Below are 19,274 nucleotides of genomic sequence, written 5' to 3' on the forward strand. Positions count from 1 at the left end.
CCCCCGCAAAATGTCTCTGGTTTATGGTGAATTTTGCTCATTTTTAATGCTAAAAGTAGCTTCTATAAAGAGCCCTGCTGGAATGGACAGCCTTTCAGAAACATTTCCTCTCTATCCCTTAATATGAAAAGTATGAATTTTTATGAGTTTTGACTGAATTACAGTTTATTTTTGCCTGAGACTAAACATCGGTTTCGTAACAGTGCACGCCAGGTCCCCCGCTAGTGGGTGATGCTTGCGTCGTTCCAGACTTGGTTTGAACACGGACCTGGTTTTCCCGACAAAACAGGGTGTTTGTGGAGTGAACTTGGCCGGCTGCTCGTCCTCTGGCAGCCACCTGTGTGCCAGCCAACGCGCATGGCATCACCTCCCGAAGAAGAAGGGGCGCTGGGGCATTCCACTCGCAACACGTCTCCCAGGCTGGGGGCGTCAGACAGGAGCCCGCGAGTGGCGGCCTCCCACAGTGACCTCCGTGATGTTGGCAGGCGTCTCAGAGAGCTCTCAGCCCACCGTGGGGAAGAACTTGCCCCATGGGGAGAGTCTTCATTCAGGAGAGAGGACGTCGGAGCTGGGCATGGACGTCGGAGTGCCTGGTGGAGACGGCTTGGGGCAGAGCGTGAAGGCAGGTGGTCGTGTGGGGGGCAAGGGATGCCCTCCTCGTGTTGTGTTAAGGCCGGGTCCTGGCAGGGGCCAAGGCAGGAAGGCAGGGCCCAGGGCCTGGGGGCAGGGAGCATGGTGGTGTTTTTTTTTTTTTTAGCGATTTATTTTGTTACGTCGCTCTTCATTTTTGGACACTGTTTGAGCCCCCCACCCCAGGTGTGAGCTTGTAGTTCTTCGACCACGGTAGCTCCGTGACTGTCACCACAGCCCTTCTCTTGAGGGGCAGGTCTAGTGGTGTTTTCCTGGGCACGTCAGCCCGGCCCCTGTGGCCTGTTACAGTCTGTAGTTGAGGAGCTGCGTGCGTCCTGTTCAGCTCACACCGACAAGTGGAGCAACATCAGAAATACTTGTAAGTGGGACTTGCAAGGCTCAGCGTGTGGGAATGTGCTCGCCGCGTTCTCTGGGGACCCGAGACGGCTCCAGGGACATCACATGTCACGTCACGCGTACGCGGAGCTCAACTTGGGTCCAGTCTGGCTGCCAGAACACTCTCAACAGTCGCGTGAAGCCGACAGTCTTATCTTTGGAAAAGAGAAAAATAACCAGGGATAAGATGATTGCCAAGAAAGGAAATCAGCCCCAAGTTAGAAATGGCTTGTTATCTTGGGTGTTTTCATCAACTCTCATGGAAGACTTTTAAGGTTAAGATGTTTAAATATTTAGCCTAGAACTTGCTTCACAGCCAGACTTGGGGAATGTGGTAATCAGTGTTAATGTGGTCATCTGTCACCATTCCGCAGGCCGGGCTAGCTGATGTGTCCCCAAGAACCCAGCAAGGATCATCCAGCTCTTCCCTTTGCTCTAACAGAAATCTAGAGAGAGTCCAGACATGTTTGATCTTTGGTTGTGCTTTTATCTTCCATAACAGTGGAAAATCTTTTTTTTTGTCACCTGGTTCCCATTGATTAATGCCTTGGGGACTTGGAAATACGTGACTACTTTTTATTTATTTCTTTATTTTAATTTGGAAGGCAAACACACCCATGCGAAGAATTACCAGGTTTGTGCCAATCTTTAAATTAGTTTGAGCTTCGTACCCTGGGTTGCGAAGGATGTTGCACATCGGGGAGACTCGTTCACTGCCCCTGGCACCTGGCACTGTCCCTGGCTGCACCCTACCAGGCAGGAGGGCGTGGCGCCGGGGTGGAAGCTCCAGGAAGAAGGGACGTGTCTGAAGGGCGCTTCAGAAACACGCCCGGGTTGGGTATGAGGAACAGAGCATGAACAGGATTAAACCATCCCTCTGACACGCCTCACCAGGCTCGGGGGAGTCATTATGGGACACAGATAGGCAGTGTTGTTTCTGTTTTCTCTCACACTTTTCCCCTCCATCTTGAGCCCACATCTCAAGGCATCGGAAAGAAACAAGAGGAGAATCCCAGCAAGACTAATTCCAGTGAATAAATGATGAGTCACTGGGTGTGACGGCCCTTTGCTCCCTATAGAACTAAGCCTCACAGTGAGAGCAGATCCGCACAGCCAGTCGCTCAGTGTTGGCTGGATGCTGACTTTTCTGGAGGCTGCCGGGAGGGGACGAGCATGCCACCCTATACATTCTTGTGCAGACTCCAGTGTGATTTATCTCCCTCTCCAAAGGGCAGGGCCAGTGCTGGAGAGGTGAATCCCTTCATCCATCTTGACTCCCCAGGGGAACAACAGCAGAAATCTCACTTTGGAAATTGCAGTGGATTTTTAATTGTTTTTTGGAAGTGTAAAATAATACACAATCCTTGTAAAACACCCCAGTCATCCATGCCCCTCTCAGGCCCATTTCACAAGCATTTGCACACACAGGCTTTTTACTTCTACACCACTGGGAAGCTATATTGCTATAAAGATTTTTTAAGTGCCTCGTTTTGTCAAACAAGAGCTAAGCTGCTCGACAGTCTATAAATTTCCATGGCGAGTCTGGCTCCAGCAAAAGACTCGTTCGGATTTTGGTGCTTTCCAACTCCAGCCGTCCATGACTGGATTCTGTCCTCGGTGTCTTGTCTGTGGAATGGGGTGTGCGTCTCGTGGCGTGTCTGTGAGGACCAGTGAGGCCCTCAGCATGGACGAGGGCGTGGAGCTGAGCACACAAGAGAGTCGGGGTGGGCGAGTCCTGGGCTTGAGACCGAGGCCCCAGCCCCTCTCAGGCAGGCTCCCAGGAAGTCGGGGCTCTGCAGACTCAGGGCTCTGTCATCAGTTATTCGGTGTTTTACGTAGCCGGGTTGTTTTCTGCTTCTCACGGAGACGATATAGAAAACACTTGTCACTGATACATTTTCTTTCGGAGATTTAAGGTCTCAGCCCCAGCTTGGGGGTCTGAGGTCAGAGAGCACTGGATTAGCCACCTTGTGGTGGGACCCACGAGGGGACTGAGTGTGCTGCTTCACCTCAGGTGTGTCCTCAACAACTGGAGTCCAGAGCAGACACACTTGTGTACACACTGCACACACACACACACACACACACACACACCACAGTCCTCGGGACCTGCCTTCCTCGGCCCCGGCCGGCCAACCCTTCGCTTTCAGAGGCCTTGGAACTGGCATTTCCCCCTTTCTCTCCCTCCTCCCTCCCTTTCTCCCTCCTTCCCTCCTCCCTTCCTTCCCTCCAGTGGTAGAAACTTAATAGACATAACACTGTCTCCTTTCACAGCACCCATTAGAAACAGGCGAATTTAGTGACAGCAGAAACTCCTCGAGGTCCTATTTCTGTCAAAAGACTGACTGATATATATGAAAACTTTCAATTTTACTTATTTTTTCAAAGTCGTATTATTTGTTCTTGAGGAAACATTGGCTTGCAACACTGCGCGTGTTTCCGAGGCGCAGGCTTCCATCAGATGCATGTGACCTCACCACCCCCACCCCGGAGTCCCCATCGTCCACACAGCCCACGGGGGCCTCCCCTGGGGAGCCCCCCATCCTCACCTCCTCTGCGTCTGTTTCTCCGCAGGAATCCACTGTGAATCCTACAAGGACCCCTGCGCCAACGTCAGCTGTCTGAACGGAGGCAGCTGCGACAGCGAAGGCCTCAACAGCACGTGTGTCTGCGCCCCGGGCTTCACAGGCAAGTGGCCTGGGACTGAGCTGGCAGCTGTGAACAAACAAACAAAACCCCTCTGTGTCTGACGTTATGCCAGGCAGGGAGGGGTCAGGCGGCCATTTGCTTGGCCGCAGGTTTCTGTTAAAACAATGGGTTGTTGGTGATTCATTAAACGAGGCCCTTCTGAAACCGGCATTGGGTACAGGGACCTGCCAGCTGTCTGCGAAGCCTGGAAGGGAGGAAGCACCAGGACGGTGCTTGATGGTAGCAACTGCTTTCAGCGAGTATGCTGAGTTTTACTGGAAGACTTAAAGTGACTGGAATTTGAAAAGCGGAGGGAGGCTGCGTGAGGTAGAACAGACTCCAGGCTCAGGGGACGGGTGGGGAAGGCACCTTGTAAAGGGAAAGGTAACCATGTCACATTCTATTTAAAATCGCCTGTTATCATTCCACTGCCTCTAAGAAAAAGATGAGAGCTCCTTTCTCCATGGTCAAGCCCCAGCCAGCCTTCCAGTCTGTACTGGATCCTTCTTTCTTCCTGATCACTCCACATAAGCTCTTCTCTGTCGAGACCTCCCTCTGTCTCCTGCCTCCCTGTCCCCGGGTCCCTCCCTGCCTGTGCCTCCAGCCGACAAGTCCCCCGGTTTCCAGAGGTGCAAGGAGGTGAGCAGCATCGCCGGAGACAGAGTGGGGGGCAGAACTGGTGGATCCACTGCTGAGGAGAGCAGCGGGGAGACAGGAGGGGTCTGCTGCACCCTGTGGGTCCCTCCTTGGTGCTGTAGGGGCTGCAGCCAGCCCATAGTGCTGGGCTTTAACCCCTGTGTCACCAGGGAGGCTGCTCGCCAGCCCCCGCGTTTCCTCACGGTCCCCACTGCAGTCTAATTGACAGTAGATTTCTGCTGACGTAGTTCAGGCTTTACACTAACTGGGTCTCTGGAAGCACCTGTCTCTTCCCACTCAGCCCTGGAAGTCTCTCAGACAGCATCCTCTGGTGCCCAAGGTTCCTCGGAGGGCCGTGCAGTCGGTACGTTACAGAGCGCTGTTCCCTCAGCTGCTGCGGAAGGAGCATCCTTCCTCCTTCGTGGACCGTGGGGAGTCCATGAGACGTCGCGTGCACGCTGAGACGCCTCACAGCACACCATCTCACCGGTTCATTTTCCAGATATATTTGATCACAGGACTTTTTGGTTTCCTATAAAAAGGACCCGCTTGTCTCCCGAGAACTAGTATTCCGTGGAGAGGCTGACGACAGTAATGGCTCACGTGTGAGAATAACAGCTCTCACCTTGGACGCCTTCGCCTAGCCTGAGGTGTAGCGAGCCTTCCTCCAGAACTGACCGAGTGGAGTAAATTGAGGAGATGAGTGCCCTGTGGTGTTCATCGCAGCGCCACATTGACCTGAGAGTCTGGCGCTCTCCTTTGGGTCAGGACACTTCTCTCAGGCCCGAGGCTGACTCTGGGACATGGCATGTAGGGAATGGAACACTCCTGCCATGCTGAGCTCAGGCTGCAATACTCTGCCCGTCTGGCCCCGCAGAGTCTCCCCCTCCGTGTCTGGGAGCCTCTCTGAGCTCCTTCCTCAAGGACCTGGCCTACGTCCCACCCATTTTTCAGCTTTTAGCTCATTCAGGGCCTGTTCTTATCTTTGAGCCTTGGTCATTTTCCCTCCCTCCCTTCCCTAGAATTATCTGGCTCAGGACAGCTACATAGAAAGTCAGGAGACCCTAATGCAACTTTAGGATTTGCTTTGTTTCTCTAGGAGTGGCTTGAGTTCTTTCCTATCTGAGACCATAGGCTGCACTTGAGGTTAGTGTACTCCAGCAAGGAAGACAAAGAGTCTGTGCAGCCTACTGACACTGAGGAGCGTGTGAATAGCGATTTAATAGACCCCAGTAAACCTTTCCTCTCCTATGGAGCACACAGTCAACATGCATTGTCAAAGGCTCAGGAATGTGAGGCCATGCTCGATTTTCTGACTCAGCTACTTTTCAATATTTGTCTTTGATTTGACAGTATTCCTCAATTTCCAACTCATTTACTTTTTTCAAAACTTATTCATTTATTTTTACATAAGTGTTCACTTTTGTACAATAGTTGGTATCTCCCTTTATGTGCAATTCCCATAAAACTCCCACCACCACAGCACCCATGAACCACCATCATAGTTGCTGTGCTCTTCCCTCCTGTTTCGATCCCTCTCTCTTCCCTTCCCCTGCTCTGTATCTCAAACTTATAATTTGCCTGCTAGTTTTGTCTTTCTGTTTTTTCTTCTGATCCCTAGTTTGGTTGCCCTGTATATTTCTCCTATAAGTGAAACCATCCAATATTTTTCTTTTTCCTTCTGACTTATTTCATTAAGCACAATCCCTTCTAACTCATCCATATTGCTACAGATGGCATGAGTTTATCTTTTTGCTCACCGAGTAATATTCCATTGTGTGTATGTCCCACATCTTCTTGATCCAGTCATCTGTTTTGGGGAGTTTAGGTTTGTTTCCATCTCTTAGCTATTGTGAATAAGGGAATACAGGTTTTCCTTTCAAATTAGTAGATTCCTAGGAGTGTAATTGCTGGGTCATAGGGTAGTAATTTGAGGGCCTTCCATGAAGCTGTCCAAAGTGGTTGGATCAATTTGATTCCCATTACCAGCGTAAAAGAGTTCCTTTCTCGCCATATCCTTGCTAGCATTTGTTGTTGCCAATTTTTTAAATGTGGGCCATCCTTACAGGTGTGAGGTGATACCGCATTGTGGTTTTGATTTGTGTTTCCCTGACTGTAAGTTATGTTCCACATTTTTTCATGTACCTCTTGGCCATCAGCATTTCATCTTTGAAAGTGTCTGTTTGGCTCTTGTGCCTATTATTTGACTGGATGGTTTACTTTGTTTTTCTTGAGCTGTCCCAACACATTTTCATAGGCAAATGCCATAAACATTTTAAACTCTCTGAGATTTAAATTTGCATTTCTTTGGTGTTGAGCATCTTTCACATGGTTACTGCCCAGTTTGAGATCTTTACTTGTTAAATGTCTTTTGCTCTACAGAGTTTAATCTATTGTTTAAAAATTCAGTGTTTCAAATGGCAGCTACATTTTTAGTAATCTGAGGAGCTTTCCAGCAATTCCACTCCTAGCGATCTACCCAAAGGACACAAAAACCCGAATGCAAAAGGACACCTGCACCCCTGTGCTTATTGCAGGACTATTTATGATATGTAAGACTTGGACAGAGCCCAAATGCCCAAAAATAGATGAGCGGATCAGAAAGATGGGGTACATATACACAAATGAATACTATTTAGCAAAAGAAAAATAATCTAATGCCATTTGTGGCAACATACATGGAGTTAGAAGAGATTATGTTCAGTGAAGTAAGTGAGAAAGAAAAAGAAAAACGTCAGATGGTTTCACTTACAGGAGGAATATAGGGAAACCCAATAAGGGATAGGGGAAAAATAATAACAATTAAAAAAAATGACAACAAAACTAAATAAAAACAACCAGACAACTATACATCAGAGACATTCTTCGGGGTGGGGGGGTAGGAGAGGTTACAAAATGAGGGTCAGGAGGAGCTCAAGGGACCAAGGTGATGGTGCAGGGTGACTCGGTGGTGGGAATTCTGTGGAGCCCACACCTGATGTCAATATATACACAGCAAGAAATTAAATATCAAAAAGATAAAGTAACAATTAAGTGTTTTTTGTACTCTGTTCTTTTTTCTGACTTCCATTTCTAGCCTCTTTTTTCATCTTTTCTTCCACAATTTCAGCAAATTCCCTACTAGCCATCATTTGTTATTTCTGCATCTGTGTATTTTGACTGTTTTTCCTTCTGGTTATGGATCACATTTCCTGCTTCTTTGCATGTCAAACAGTCATCTGGGAGGGATCTTGGTCTTTGTGAATTATGCTGTCGAGTGGACTTTGTTGTTTTTCTTTTCAAAGAACTGGTTTGTTTTTATATGGGTAGGGGGTTGCGTGTTAAAGGCTGGATCAGCTCTACCATCCTTTCTTCCATGGACATGTAGACCGATTGTTAAAACATGACTGTTGCCTCACTGAGTAAGCAAGGTGAGCAGTGAAGTAGTTTAGCCCTGACTTGTGAGAGATTAAATACTTGCCAGACTGTGAGCTTTGGGAGCTGAGCCTCTTTCCTCTTTTTGCCAGGCACATACAGTTTTCAGCAAACACATGTTGAGCATCAAATTCCAGGGATGCGGTATATTTCTGGTGGGATTTCCCTGCAAAGCTGTGTCTTTGATGGTAGCCAGCCCTGTAAGTTATAGTTACCTTGATAGCCACTAACCTCTCTTCTCTCAATCCAGTGACATCATTGAATCCCAGATCGCCTGGAAGCAGAAAACCAGTACTGGTGTTCTTTAAAATCTGTGTTTTTTCCAGTTGTCTAATTATTTACAGTGAGGAAGTGAGACAGATTACTCATGTCTTTCTACTATTCCCTTAGAAGAAATTCCAAGTAATTTTTTGGATTTATTTCATTTGGCATCAAATACTCATGAAGCATGAAGGAGTTATAGGTAAAAGGCCATCCCAAAAACCTGGCACATAGTGGTGTATATTTCATTGTGGTTATAATGATTTTCCTTGATTTCAGTCAGTGTGAGCTCTATTAACTCAAGAATTTACCAATAGCGCTGAAATTCAATGAGTTTTTACCTCTTTTTTTTTTTTTTAATATTTATTTATATATGCATGCAGAGCTGGGGTACAGGCCAGAAAGGCAGGGATGGTGAAGGATTCACCAGAGACAGAGCAGGGAGCAGAACAGGCAGATCGATGAAGTACTGAGGGGAGCAGCGGGTGAGACAGGGGAGGTCAGCTGCACCATGTGGATCACCCCCTGGCCGGGGATCGAACTCCTGCTGCAGTGGCTGTGGTCAGCTTCATAGTGTTGTGCTTTAACCTGCTGTGCCACCAGGGAGAGTCCCTAGTTTTTGCCTTTTCTCATTTTAATTTATCGGAGGAAATCATATAGAATTTAAGAGTAAATGTGTATATTTGCATAAGTACTGCCAAATACAGTGCATTTTTTCTAAGAAAGTAGGATATTGAAAAGAAATTGTAAAAGATATGAAGTTCAGACTCATATTTTCAACCGCAGTCAAGTAGAAATTTCATTTTGTATTCTCTTCACAAATGTTATTCAAGCACAACAGTGATTTAAAAGTAATTGATTTTTCTCAAACTCCAATAAAAGAAAGTAAGCAAGTCAATGAAAAGTCAGCAAAAGCATAATGATTTATTAAGTCAACCACAAATAAGGAAATACGATATAATATACTAAGAGCCTCTGTACTGAAATTAGCTAGAATGCATATTGATTGCAAACGGGGTGTTGAAATGTGTATGAAAAACCTTAATACTCTTTTTTAAAAAAGACTTATTTATTTATGCATACAAAAGCTGGGGTATAGGCCAGAGTAGTGTGTGGTGGGGGGGAGGATACGGGATATAGGCCAGAGTTGTGTGTGGTGGGGGGGGGAGGATACGGGGAGTGTGAGGATTGACCAGAGTGGGGAGCAGAACAGTCGGACTGACTGAAATCCACTGCTGAGGGGAGCAGTGGGCATCCTGTGGGTCACTTTCTGGGTGGGGATCAAACTTGTGCTACAGTAGCTGCTGATAGCTTCATATAGTGCTGAGACTTCACCCCTTGTGCCACCAGGGAGGCTCAATATCAGTAGTCTTAATGTGGGAAAACATAAAGGAAACCAAACTTACATTCCAGAATTCATATTTAAATCTTCAAACATTTTGCCTAAGATTGATGGACAAAAGACTGATCAGTGTAAAGCAGAGAATAAGCGTCATCTTTGGAGTTCTTTGGACTGATGGGCCCTGACCTTAGAATCACCCCATCTCCGCACCACCAACATGGGACCCAGTGAAGGCTCAAACTGAGAGCCAGTTGGACCATAACTGATTCAAGTAGAAGGACAGGAAGGTCAACTTATAAAATGGGCCAGTAGAGTAAATCTAGAGTAATCCGAGCACCAGGAGTCACACAAGGGTTCTCTAATGCCACACCAACTGCAGAAGCCACTGCCAGGTAACTGGGTCCCTGAATGGCATGGAGTATTCTGGTATTGGAATTTAGCTTGAGATTGGGTTAGGATGCCATCTGGACTCTAGTCCTTCAGATCCCGGGCCTTTGATATTCAACCTATGTCTACAGATGTAGTTCATATGTTCTCCTATTGCTTTCTATTCCTACCAAACCCTTCCAAGTTGGTGGACCCAATATCAGATACATCTGGGGGTCCTGGGCTTCCCCCAACTCTATTAGAGCTCCGTAGAGACCCCAGAACCAGTGTACACATCAGGGCACCTGTGGACCCTGGCTTTGGTATTTACCTCCCTGGGAAAGCTCTGAGCCAGAGCAAGACTACACAGCCTGGAGAGGGCTCGGGGACTGCCCAAGTTCAGGTAATGAGGAGGGCTGGGTAATGACCTTGATCCTCTAGGATTTTGGGTAGCCTCTCCTCATCCCGGTTGGGAGAAGCCAGGCTATTCCCCTAGGTGTGGCTGCAAAGGAGTATCTTATTTCAAGATTTGCAGGGTTCAGATTGCCAGCCAAAGAAAGCGATTGCTTTGTAAATACTTCCATTAAGTTTGTCTTCTGAAATGGGTGGAAAGTAGCACGGATGCATGTGTTTGCCAAGGCCTTTTCTTTCATCCTCTTAGCATTTCTCGGCACGCTCTTGTTTATGTCTCTCCAACTGGTCTCCCATGTAGTGCCATTCGTAATAGTTTAGTCTGTGACCTTTCTCCACTCAGAGTGATTACCCCATTAATAGACAGACAACCTTTGAAATAGGTTAGTCAGTGGCAATCAATTTCATGTCTTTCCTATTGACATAAATGACTATATTTACTGCAGGAAACAAATTCATTTAGACACTAGTGAATTAGTAATCAACCTAGGAGGACCTAGAAGTAGTAAATGTTTCATTCCACAGATTTCACTTTTAAAACAAAATAGATGCCAGGTACAAAAAGTGTGAAATGAAACAGATGTGAACTATTTTAGTGAGAGATTCCTCCTCCATCATGGTCTGTGAGTGACATATGGTGGTTTTATAAACATGAAGCAAACCAATAGCAGATAAAAAGGCACTTTACTACTAATTAACTCAACCTGGAAGTAGTTATTCACGTGCGTACTGAAACACTGCTGTTTGAAAATGGACAAAAAGATTTGATTTTGCTCGTTTGCTTTAGTGTTTGACTATAGCAATGGTAGGAATTTTTTAAAATCTCTTTTTATATTTATCTAAGCCAGGGGAGGCACATTTTAAAATGCTCTTTTTAAAAGAGAGAGCCTCTATTTGAAACAGACTCCTCTAGTCAGCTTTGATGAAACAGCTTTAAGAAACTCCATTTGTATTGATTCATGATGTGACCTTTGAATCTCAGGAGGATGGCTTTGTTCTGGAACTTTCTATAAATAGCTAGTTTCTGTAATGCTTGGACCCCAGTCCGAAGCCCACAGTCTGGTCTGCAAGCTTAGGCTCTTTGCAGGAGGCAAGGATGCCGTGAAATGCTGAGTCTAGAGAGCATCAGAAGCTCTCCGTGCCGTGTTTTATAACGGGATGGTCTTCCCAGCACTCTACCCCAGGGAAGCTTATGTCAGAGCAAGGCCAAGCCCAGAAATCACAACCCTTTCTCCCGAGCACTCAGCCCCTCTCCGAAAGGATTTGGAAGGTGGCGAGCATGGACACAGGAGACCGCCGAGCACGCACGCACCCAGGACTCTACCAGGAAAGTCATCAGGGAGCAGACACGTGCTCAAAGTTGCCACAGAAAAAGTCCAACTGAGTTTTCAGCTTTCAGGAGTTTCAGAACAACAAATCGGATTTCGCAGACTTGTCAAGCCAAAATAAATTAGATTTCTGTAGTAAGATCAGGGACCCGAGCTTGCTTTTCTGCTCAACCTGGCACGTTTTATTCCGGCGGGTGTTGGCTTCACCATCCCTGGGCCGACGGGAGCGTCTTTGACCAGCGCTTTACAAAACTAGTCTTTGACTTGTTTTCTGGTTTCGTTTCCCGAAGTCAGAGCTCCTTTCCTTTCTGGAAAGCGCCCGAGTTCTGTGCTTGCGGTAACAGCGGTCTCGCTGCCGCCGGAGCGCTTCGCCTGCCTCGGCCCTCTGCTGTGCCACTGGAGTTTCGACCTCGTCTCACCGACGTTCCCCTCTCTCCTCAGGTGAAGAGTGCGACATCGACATAAACGAGTGTGACAGCGGCCCCTGCCACCACGCCGGCACCTGCCTGGACCAGCCCAATGGATACACCTGCCACTGCCCACACGGCTGGGTGGGCGCCAACTGCGAGATCCGTGAGTACTGCGCCGGGACTGACCCCACAGCTTCACCCAAGGGCAGGCGGCTCGGTCAGGGTCACTGACTGTGAGGGGCCGGCACACAGGACCCCTGGGCGCCACAGGCCAGGCTCAGCCTTCCCCTCAGCCCCGCCCCCGGCCACGCCCCGCCCCGGCCACGCCCACTCCAGCCCGAGCCTGGTGCCGGAGGCCACGCCCACTCCAGCCCTAGCCTGGTGCCGGAGGCCACGCCCACTCCTTCCAGGGTCTGAGCTTGGAGTTTCTACTTTGATGGGAATGCACCGGTGTTGTCCAGAAATCACAAATGTGGCGGCAGAGGCACTGGAGTCCTATAAAAAAGTCTTTGTGGGAAACACACACACACACACACACACACACAGGCTTCGTGCTGCCGGTTCATCCTCCACTGTCTTCGAAGGCTGGCTTTCCTCTCCAGTGAGGCAAGAAGCCGGGTGAGGATGAGCGGCAGAGCGGGGCCGGCAGCCTTTGGCGCTCTGGACGCCGGGCAGTCTCCAAGGAGGGATGACAGTCTGCCGCTTCAAACTGTGGCCATGAAATTCTGGGTCTGCTAGGACTGAGGCCGAGTCCAGCGCTGAGGTGGACCTGGTTTGCAGTGTTTGGGAAATGCTGAGAAGTCCTCGTGGACGGGTGTTTTCTCATCTCAATTTAGCAGGGCCCTTGGGTCTCGGAGCTCTGTCCTGGGCCCTCTCAACACCCCTCCCTGCTCTTCATCAGATGCAGGCCGCTCTGCTGCTGTGTGGCTCTGGAAGGAGGCAACCTGCGCCCTATCTGTCTGTCTGTCAGTCAGTCAGTCTGTCAGCCTCTTGCTGGGCTGGCCAGTCTTCCCCTCCCCACCACACTCGCTGGTAGCCCCATGGCCATGGTGTGTCTGAGGTGCAGTGTATCAGCACAGGTGACCTTACCTGCAGGTATGAGCCACCTTCTTCACCACACATGGCTGTGACAGGTGCATTCTCTGCTCCGCCCACTCTTACCTGCTCAGCTTGGTGCTCTGGGCTTCGAGCTTGAGAGGGGAATGAGGAATTATCTTCTGGACTCAGCCTCAGTTTTCCCAAATATTTTAAACAGACTGGCTTTCGGCTCACCTGTCCTTGCTGGAGATGGCTGAGAAGAGCTTCGTCACTGATGGAGACAGGAAAGGGTCCAGTGGCCTGAACGCTAAGGGCTGCGATTTGGTGTGGGAGGTTCACACCGAAGTCGGCGTGGGCATGAGGGCCAGGTGGTGGCAGGGGCCGCAGACTCAGCCCTAGACCCTGCCGCAGAACGAGCTTCCTGCCCAGTGCACGCCCCTGCGCTCCTGCCCCAGTTTGTGGGCGTCTCAAAGTCCTGACCCACAAACATCAGTTTCATTCCCAAATCTGGACATTCTGTGAAATAACAATGTTTGCACCTCGGTGGTACTATCTGCTTAAGACTTTATTTCTTTAATTTAATTTTACTATATTTATAATTTTAATCTTCATGGTGAAGATAAATATATGAGACAGGATGAGTAAGAAGTTGGGAACTCACAAGAGGCCCTCAAGTTTGTGAAGTCAAAACTATTTTAAAAAACTGAAGTTTATTTCCTTTCAGTCATGATAAGATAGGAAAAATGAGGATGAAGTAAAATAAAGATAAAATAAAGATAAAATTCAGCCGCCAATTCTAGCCCCATATTACAGCCCCTTCACATTCCTGCTGTGTGAGGACAAAAATGCACCGTTAGAGCTTCAGCTTTTTCACTTGTCAGAGGTGACAAGATTACTATGCAGACATAAGGAGGCAAATATGTGCAGGTCTCTGCGATATAGTAGGCACTAGAGAAATGCTTGTTTACTATAGCTCCCTCGTGTTGAGCCCCTCCCGGGAGGACTGACCACAGCAGTGGTCTTTTGGATGATGCATGGTCCAGGGCACAGATGTCCTGGGTGGCTGGGTGCTGTGGGCCACCCTGGGGCTCGCTGTTCCATGTTCACCCAGAATACACCTTTCTTTTTGATCTCATTTGCTCTTCTCCAGTTGGTCAAGGCATTAAAAGCACGCCATCACAGCTTAGGTTCCTGCCAGGCCCCCTGGGTGTGCCACCTCGTCCCGAATGTTAGAATGGGGACCACGGCTCCGAGGCAGGGAAGGACAGGTCCCTGGAGCCAATGGCCAGCCTGGAGAACTGGGTCTCATGTGGAGGCGATCTGGGGGGCGGGGTGGTGCAGAGCCCAGCCTATCCCTGGGCAGGGAGATGGAAGAGGCCTGTGTGCTGTGGACCCATGCCTCGGGGTCCCTAACCTGAGCATTTGTGCATTGCTGAAGTGCCAGAAAACAAGAGGACCCTGCGATGGTGCAAGGGCTGGCCGGTTGATACCTGCAGGGAAGTTCTGGTGCAGAGAGAGGAGGGCCGGGCCTGGCCCACGTGGCTCCAGCCTGCTAAGCTGTCACGACAGTCATGTGCCGCGTTTGCCTGAGCCTCCCGCAGAGGCTGCCTCCCTGCCTCCCTTTCTGGTTCATTCTGCTTTAGTCACGTAGCCCCACGTTTTCTTCCTCGAGCAGGCAGGCTTCGTTCCTGCACACGACCTCTGCCTGTGCTGTTCTGCCTGGAGCGCCCCTCCCTCTGATTTTAGTGCAGCCATTTCCACAGGTTACTTCTCCAATGTCACTTCTCAGGCGCCTTTCCTCACCACCTGCATTCGTTTCTGTAACTGTGGAAATATCGCGAACGTGATGGTTGAAAACATCACATCATCTTACACTCCTGGAGGGCAGAGGTCTGCAGCGGGTGTCGGCGGGCCTAGCCAGCAGGCCAGAGGTGTTGCTGTTGCCTTCTGGAGGCTCCTGGGGAGAAATCCTTCCCGCCTCGCCTTCTTGAGGCCACCGCCTGCCTGGCCCTGGGTCCTGGCTCTGTCCTCAGGGCCAGTGCTCACTTCACTCTGGCCTCCGACTCATCCTCACGTCTCCTCCAGTTCTCCCGCCCCCCTTCGCCCACTTGACAATCCAGGACAACCTCTCACGTCTGCTCAGTCCTGGTTCTCAGGTGTGGTAACACACCACAGGTACTGGGGGCGCCATGTGTGTCTTTGGGGAGCCATTGTTCTGTCAGCCACAGCACCCTGTCGATTGGTTCTCATTCCCCCTCCTCCCATTCATCCTAATAACCATGGTCAGTATTCGAATAGACGCACGTTAAGCCGACTCACGGTGTGGGCTGTGGTGAGCCCTGCACCGGGCAGTGTATCAGCCACCGCCGGAGGTTCTGTAACCTCCGTGAAAGGAGCAGGCAAATCCGTGCCAGGCTGGTGGTTCTGTGGCTGCGTCCTGTGTCCAGTATTTACCCCGACCATGAAAATTTCTAAGAAATGTGCTCCTTTAGAGTTGCTATCCAGCCCCAGTCAGTTATGAGAAGCAGAAACCTACCAGACCACACAGATTCATCAAAACCATCAAGGAAATTGATCCGGAACTGCCCCCAAGTGCCATCCAGTGGCTCTGGTGTTCCATCTGTCCTCTGATGCCAACACAAGCCCTGAGATTGGAACTTAAAACCACCCTGTCGAGGCTGTAATATATATTTTTTTTTTTGCCACTCATTTCTACCACCTTGGAACTGAACACAAAGGTGTTTTCTTAGAATTTAATACAAATTCTGCCTTCCTGGAATCAAGGCTTTAAAACCACCTGCGTAAGGCCGTGCTGTGTGTGGTCTGTGCCGGAGCTGGAAGGCTTCGCGGCAGCTCAGGCAGCCGGGCTGCCTCCTCCACAGGCCAGCCTCTGGTGCAGCCGCTGAAGCGATGCCACTAGGCTATGGGGTCAAAGCCTCTGGTCAATAATCGGTGGTCGCATATTACCGGTGATGACTATCACAGGGAAGCAGCCCAGAGAAGCAGCCCCTGCCTCCTCCCGCTCAGCACCCCAAGCCTCACCCCTGTCGATGACAGTGGCTTGTGCCAGGCTGCTCTCGCCTCTCCTTAAAGTGCCTGGAATTTAATAATAGCTGAAGGAATTTGTCCAGTGGTTATGTTAGATGGTCAGACTCTATTATACAAATAGGTTCGAGTTTTCTTGTTGTCCTCATGGGATAAAAAATTAATCTTCCTCCCCACTCAAGCCCTCCCTCCCCGCCCTCCCCAGTGGTGTCAGCTGGCAGCCATTTCCACGCTCCGTTTGCTCCCCCGGGGCAGGGTGTCTTCTGTGCAGGGTGCCCTGTGCGCTGCTTAGTTTTACTAGCAGCCCGCGAGCGTTTCTCCATCTTGGCCGGTGCAGGTCACCTCATTCATTTTAACACCATGTGGCATTTTACTCTTCGGATGCACCGCAATTTAGTCAGCCCTCTGATCAATAGATAACCCACTTCTGGGTTTTCGCTCTGCACATCCTCATATGAGACAGTAGCAGGGCAAGTTCTCAAACATGGAGTCGCTTAATTGGGGGCTTTGCAGTTAGTATTTTGGTTTTGGTCGCTAGCATTGTTTTAGGCTTTCATGAGCCCTCATTCACATGTGGACTCTGTCTTTAAAATTTTCCCAATACCGGGGGGCGCAGGGGTGACTCACTTGTCCCGTTTACTCCCCAATCACCTTAGTAAATCCAAGGCACTCTAGGAATGCAGCCTCTGCCTGCCTCTGGCCCGCCTGCTGGGGAGTTCTGCAGTCCTGGTTTGGAATCCTTGGCCAGAAACCCATGCCTTTGAGCCACAGGCCTTGATAACTTGGTCGTGGGCATAACTGATGCCATCCGGGCCATGTCGTGGGGTGCTCCATGGAGGGTCCCCTTGTTGCTGTCAGTCGTCACACCCGACCACCTGTTCTGGGCCTTGTTCCTCTACCACTCTCAAGGTGATCTTTTAGGACCAGCTGAAACGCGCCCTTCGAAGGCATTCTGGAAAACACAAAGCTCAAACGAACAGAGCCGAAACGGAACACAAACGATCCCTCCACGCTGCATTTGTTCTGAACAGTTTGCAGGCGTCGTCCTGCTTATGCACCTGCAGGGGCTGATGAGCTCATCCTTTCCAGCGCATTCTGGGCGCTTCTTCTCTGAGCTGAGCTGCAGCCAGTGTGGTAAATGATTCATGAGATGGGACTCTGGGGGTGCCCCTGGCCCAGGCGACGCCACCTGCTGCAGAAGCATTTGCTGCTTCACAGACCAAGTGTTGCAGCTATGCAGCCCCAGCCTGGCCGCTCACCTGAGTCACGTGTAAAGCAGCCAGTCACAGCTACCAGAAAAGGCTGAGATGGCAGTCAGGCTGCATTTCACAGTTTGAAAAAAGGGGATAGGAGAGTGTAGGAAGGAGATATTTTGGGAGAAATTGTGAGATAAATTCCCCTCCATATCCAAAGAGCCTGGAATGCAGAGTTGAGGAAAATAGAGCAGACGATGAGCAACGCAAGCAGACTAAGGAGCACATCCCTGAGCTCATAACCCAGCGTGGCCGTTGAATTTCACTGTCAAGTTTTGCTCTTGTTGCATTTGCACAGTCGATGAACGTGTCGCCATTTACAGGGAGGAATGTGTCAGCTGCAGAGCTGGGCCCGAGCTCTGCGGCCCCGCTGTGGCTGTCGGACCTGAGCCGTCCTCAGTGCTAGGGCAGAAACAGCCCTGGCTGTCTTCATGTTGGTGCTGGTGGGCGTCGGAGCGTACTCGGAATGCTGGACTGCAGCCTACAACTAAATTTTCTGGGTGTTGAAATCCTTGGAAACCAAGCGAGTCACACTTTTCGTGCAGCCAGAAAAATGAGTTCTCTGTCTGTGTGCACCCGGGATTGCCAAATGAAATGGCTGGCTCGAGGATTGGGACTTGGTTCGAGTTGCCCAAAAACCCTCTCCCTTCCATCATGACCACATTTGCGGTGATTTATGTCGTTGGCTTCCTGGATGTGAGTTAGCTCAGAGCGTGCAGTGAATGTACTGAATGTCAGTCTCAGTGCTCCGGGCTTTGTGAGCTCAGACAGGCGGACTCAAATGGCAAAACCAGACTTCAAGGGTCTTGGTAAAAGGCGCAGGAGTCAGGAGCTCTGGGCACAAGCTCTGTGGCCACTTCATTCATCTCAGGAAGCATCCAGGCTCAGTGCATGGGTCCTTCTCCTCCTGGGCTCCTAGGAAAGAGATCTGCGCCCTTGGGTCCTTGTTTGGGAATCTACTTGTGCTCTTCGTTAAGTTGTGACCTTTCACGGTAAAGGAGAGCTGGTCTGGGCCTCCACAATCACCGAGGGTGTAGCTACGACGGCGGGCGCGCACTCAGAGATTGAAAAGCCCCCTCCTGAAATGGAACGATGAGAAGGGTCCTCAGATTTCAGGGGAAGACTGGCCTCCGCCCCAGAAGCTAATGTGGAGGCGATGGCCTGGAGGAGGAGGTGCGGTGTGAAAAGGAAAGGCCTCTTGTTTCTGAATGAGCTGAGCTTTCCTTTGATCTGACCTACGCTCTTTTGAGAAAGAGTTTCACAGCTTTCATTCCTCTCGTGTTATATGATCCAGCCCTACTGCTGAGCACAGGCTGTAAACAGGACATAATCGGACACAGTTAACCCAGACAGACTGGGGTGATGGTCCATTTGCTGTTTTCTTTCATTCTCATACAAGTGCATGCTTTCGGAGGGGCACGGGATGCTGGGCGATCCTTAGCTTGGAGCACCTGCCTCTGACGACACCATTCTCTTCCTTTTTATCCTTCCCTCCTCCACCACTGTAACTGCCCCTTTCTAGGGGTCACCCTCCCCAAGTCTGACAGCAGATTTGCTTTACTTTTTTTCCCCTAACTTGCACGCTCACAGCAAGCTCACGGGGTAGATGTTGCTATTTTCATCTTGCATATCAAGAAAACAAGGCTCACGGAGGTTGAATAAATGTTGCAGCTGGGATTGAAGGCGAGGTTGGGGTGATCCCAAGATCCACATTTCTTCCATGTTTTTATTTTTAATAACTTACACCCATGTTTTATTTTCATTATTATGAAAGTCAAGCATCCTATTGTGGAAAACAGCTGGAAAAGACTATGAAATTTAAAGGAGGAAATAAAAATTACTTGTAATTGTTCCTTCCAAAGGTCACTGTTATGAGCACGGTCCTGTGAGGGGCAGAGGCCAAGAACTTGGACCGTGGCTTGCATTTGATGCACCTACCCACAAGTGACATCAGTTTCCTAGAAGTTCTCTGTCAAGTGGGAAGAGAAAATAGTATCTCTCCTGGCGCCTGCAAAAATTGAATGAGATGGGTTTAAGAAGCTTAGAACAGTAAGAC

The 19,274-nt window shown here is 49.5% G+C and overlaps 1 protein-coding gene across 1 annotated transcript in view; it reads left to right on the forward strand.

The window, feature by feature from the left end:
* The window catches only part of DNER (delta/notch-like EGF repeat containing), a 158,518-nt gene that overhangs the window by 130,900 nt on the left and 8,344 nt on the right, over positions 1-19,274 (forward strand). Inside the window, exons 9-11 of the mRNA XM_012725210.1 lie at positions 3,601-3,714; positions 11,914-12,045; positions 13,138-13,312. Coding sequence (XP_012580664.1) covers positions 3,601-3,714; positions 11,914-12,045; positions 13,138-13,312 — 421 coding nt within the window. The remainder of the gene's footprint in view (positions 1-3,600; positions 3,715-11,913; positions 12,046-13,137; positions 13,313-19,274) is intronic.

The sequence above is a fragment of the Condylura cristata genome, unplaced genomic scaffold (genome assembly GCF_000260355.1).
Source record: "Condylura cristata isolate star-nosed mole 26May11 unplaced genomic scaffold, ConCri1.0 scaffold00002, whole genome shotgun sequence".
Classification (NCBI taxonomy): domain Eukaryota; kingdom Metazoa; phylum Chordata; class Mammalia; order Eulipotyphla; family Talpidae; genus Condylura; species Condylura cristata.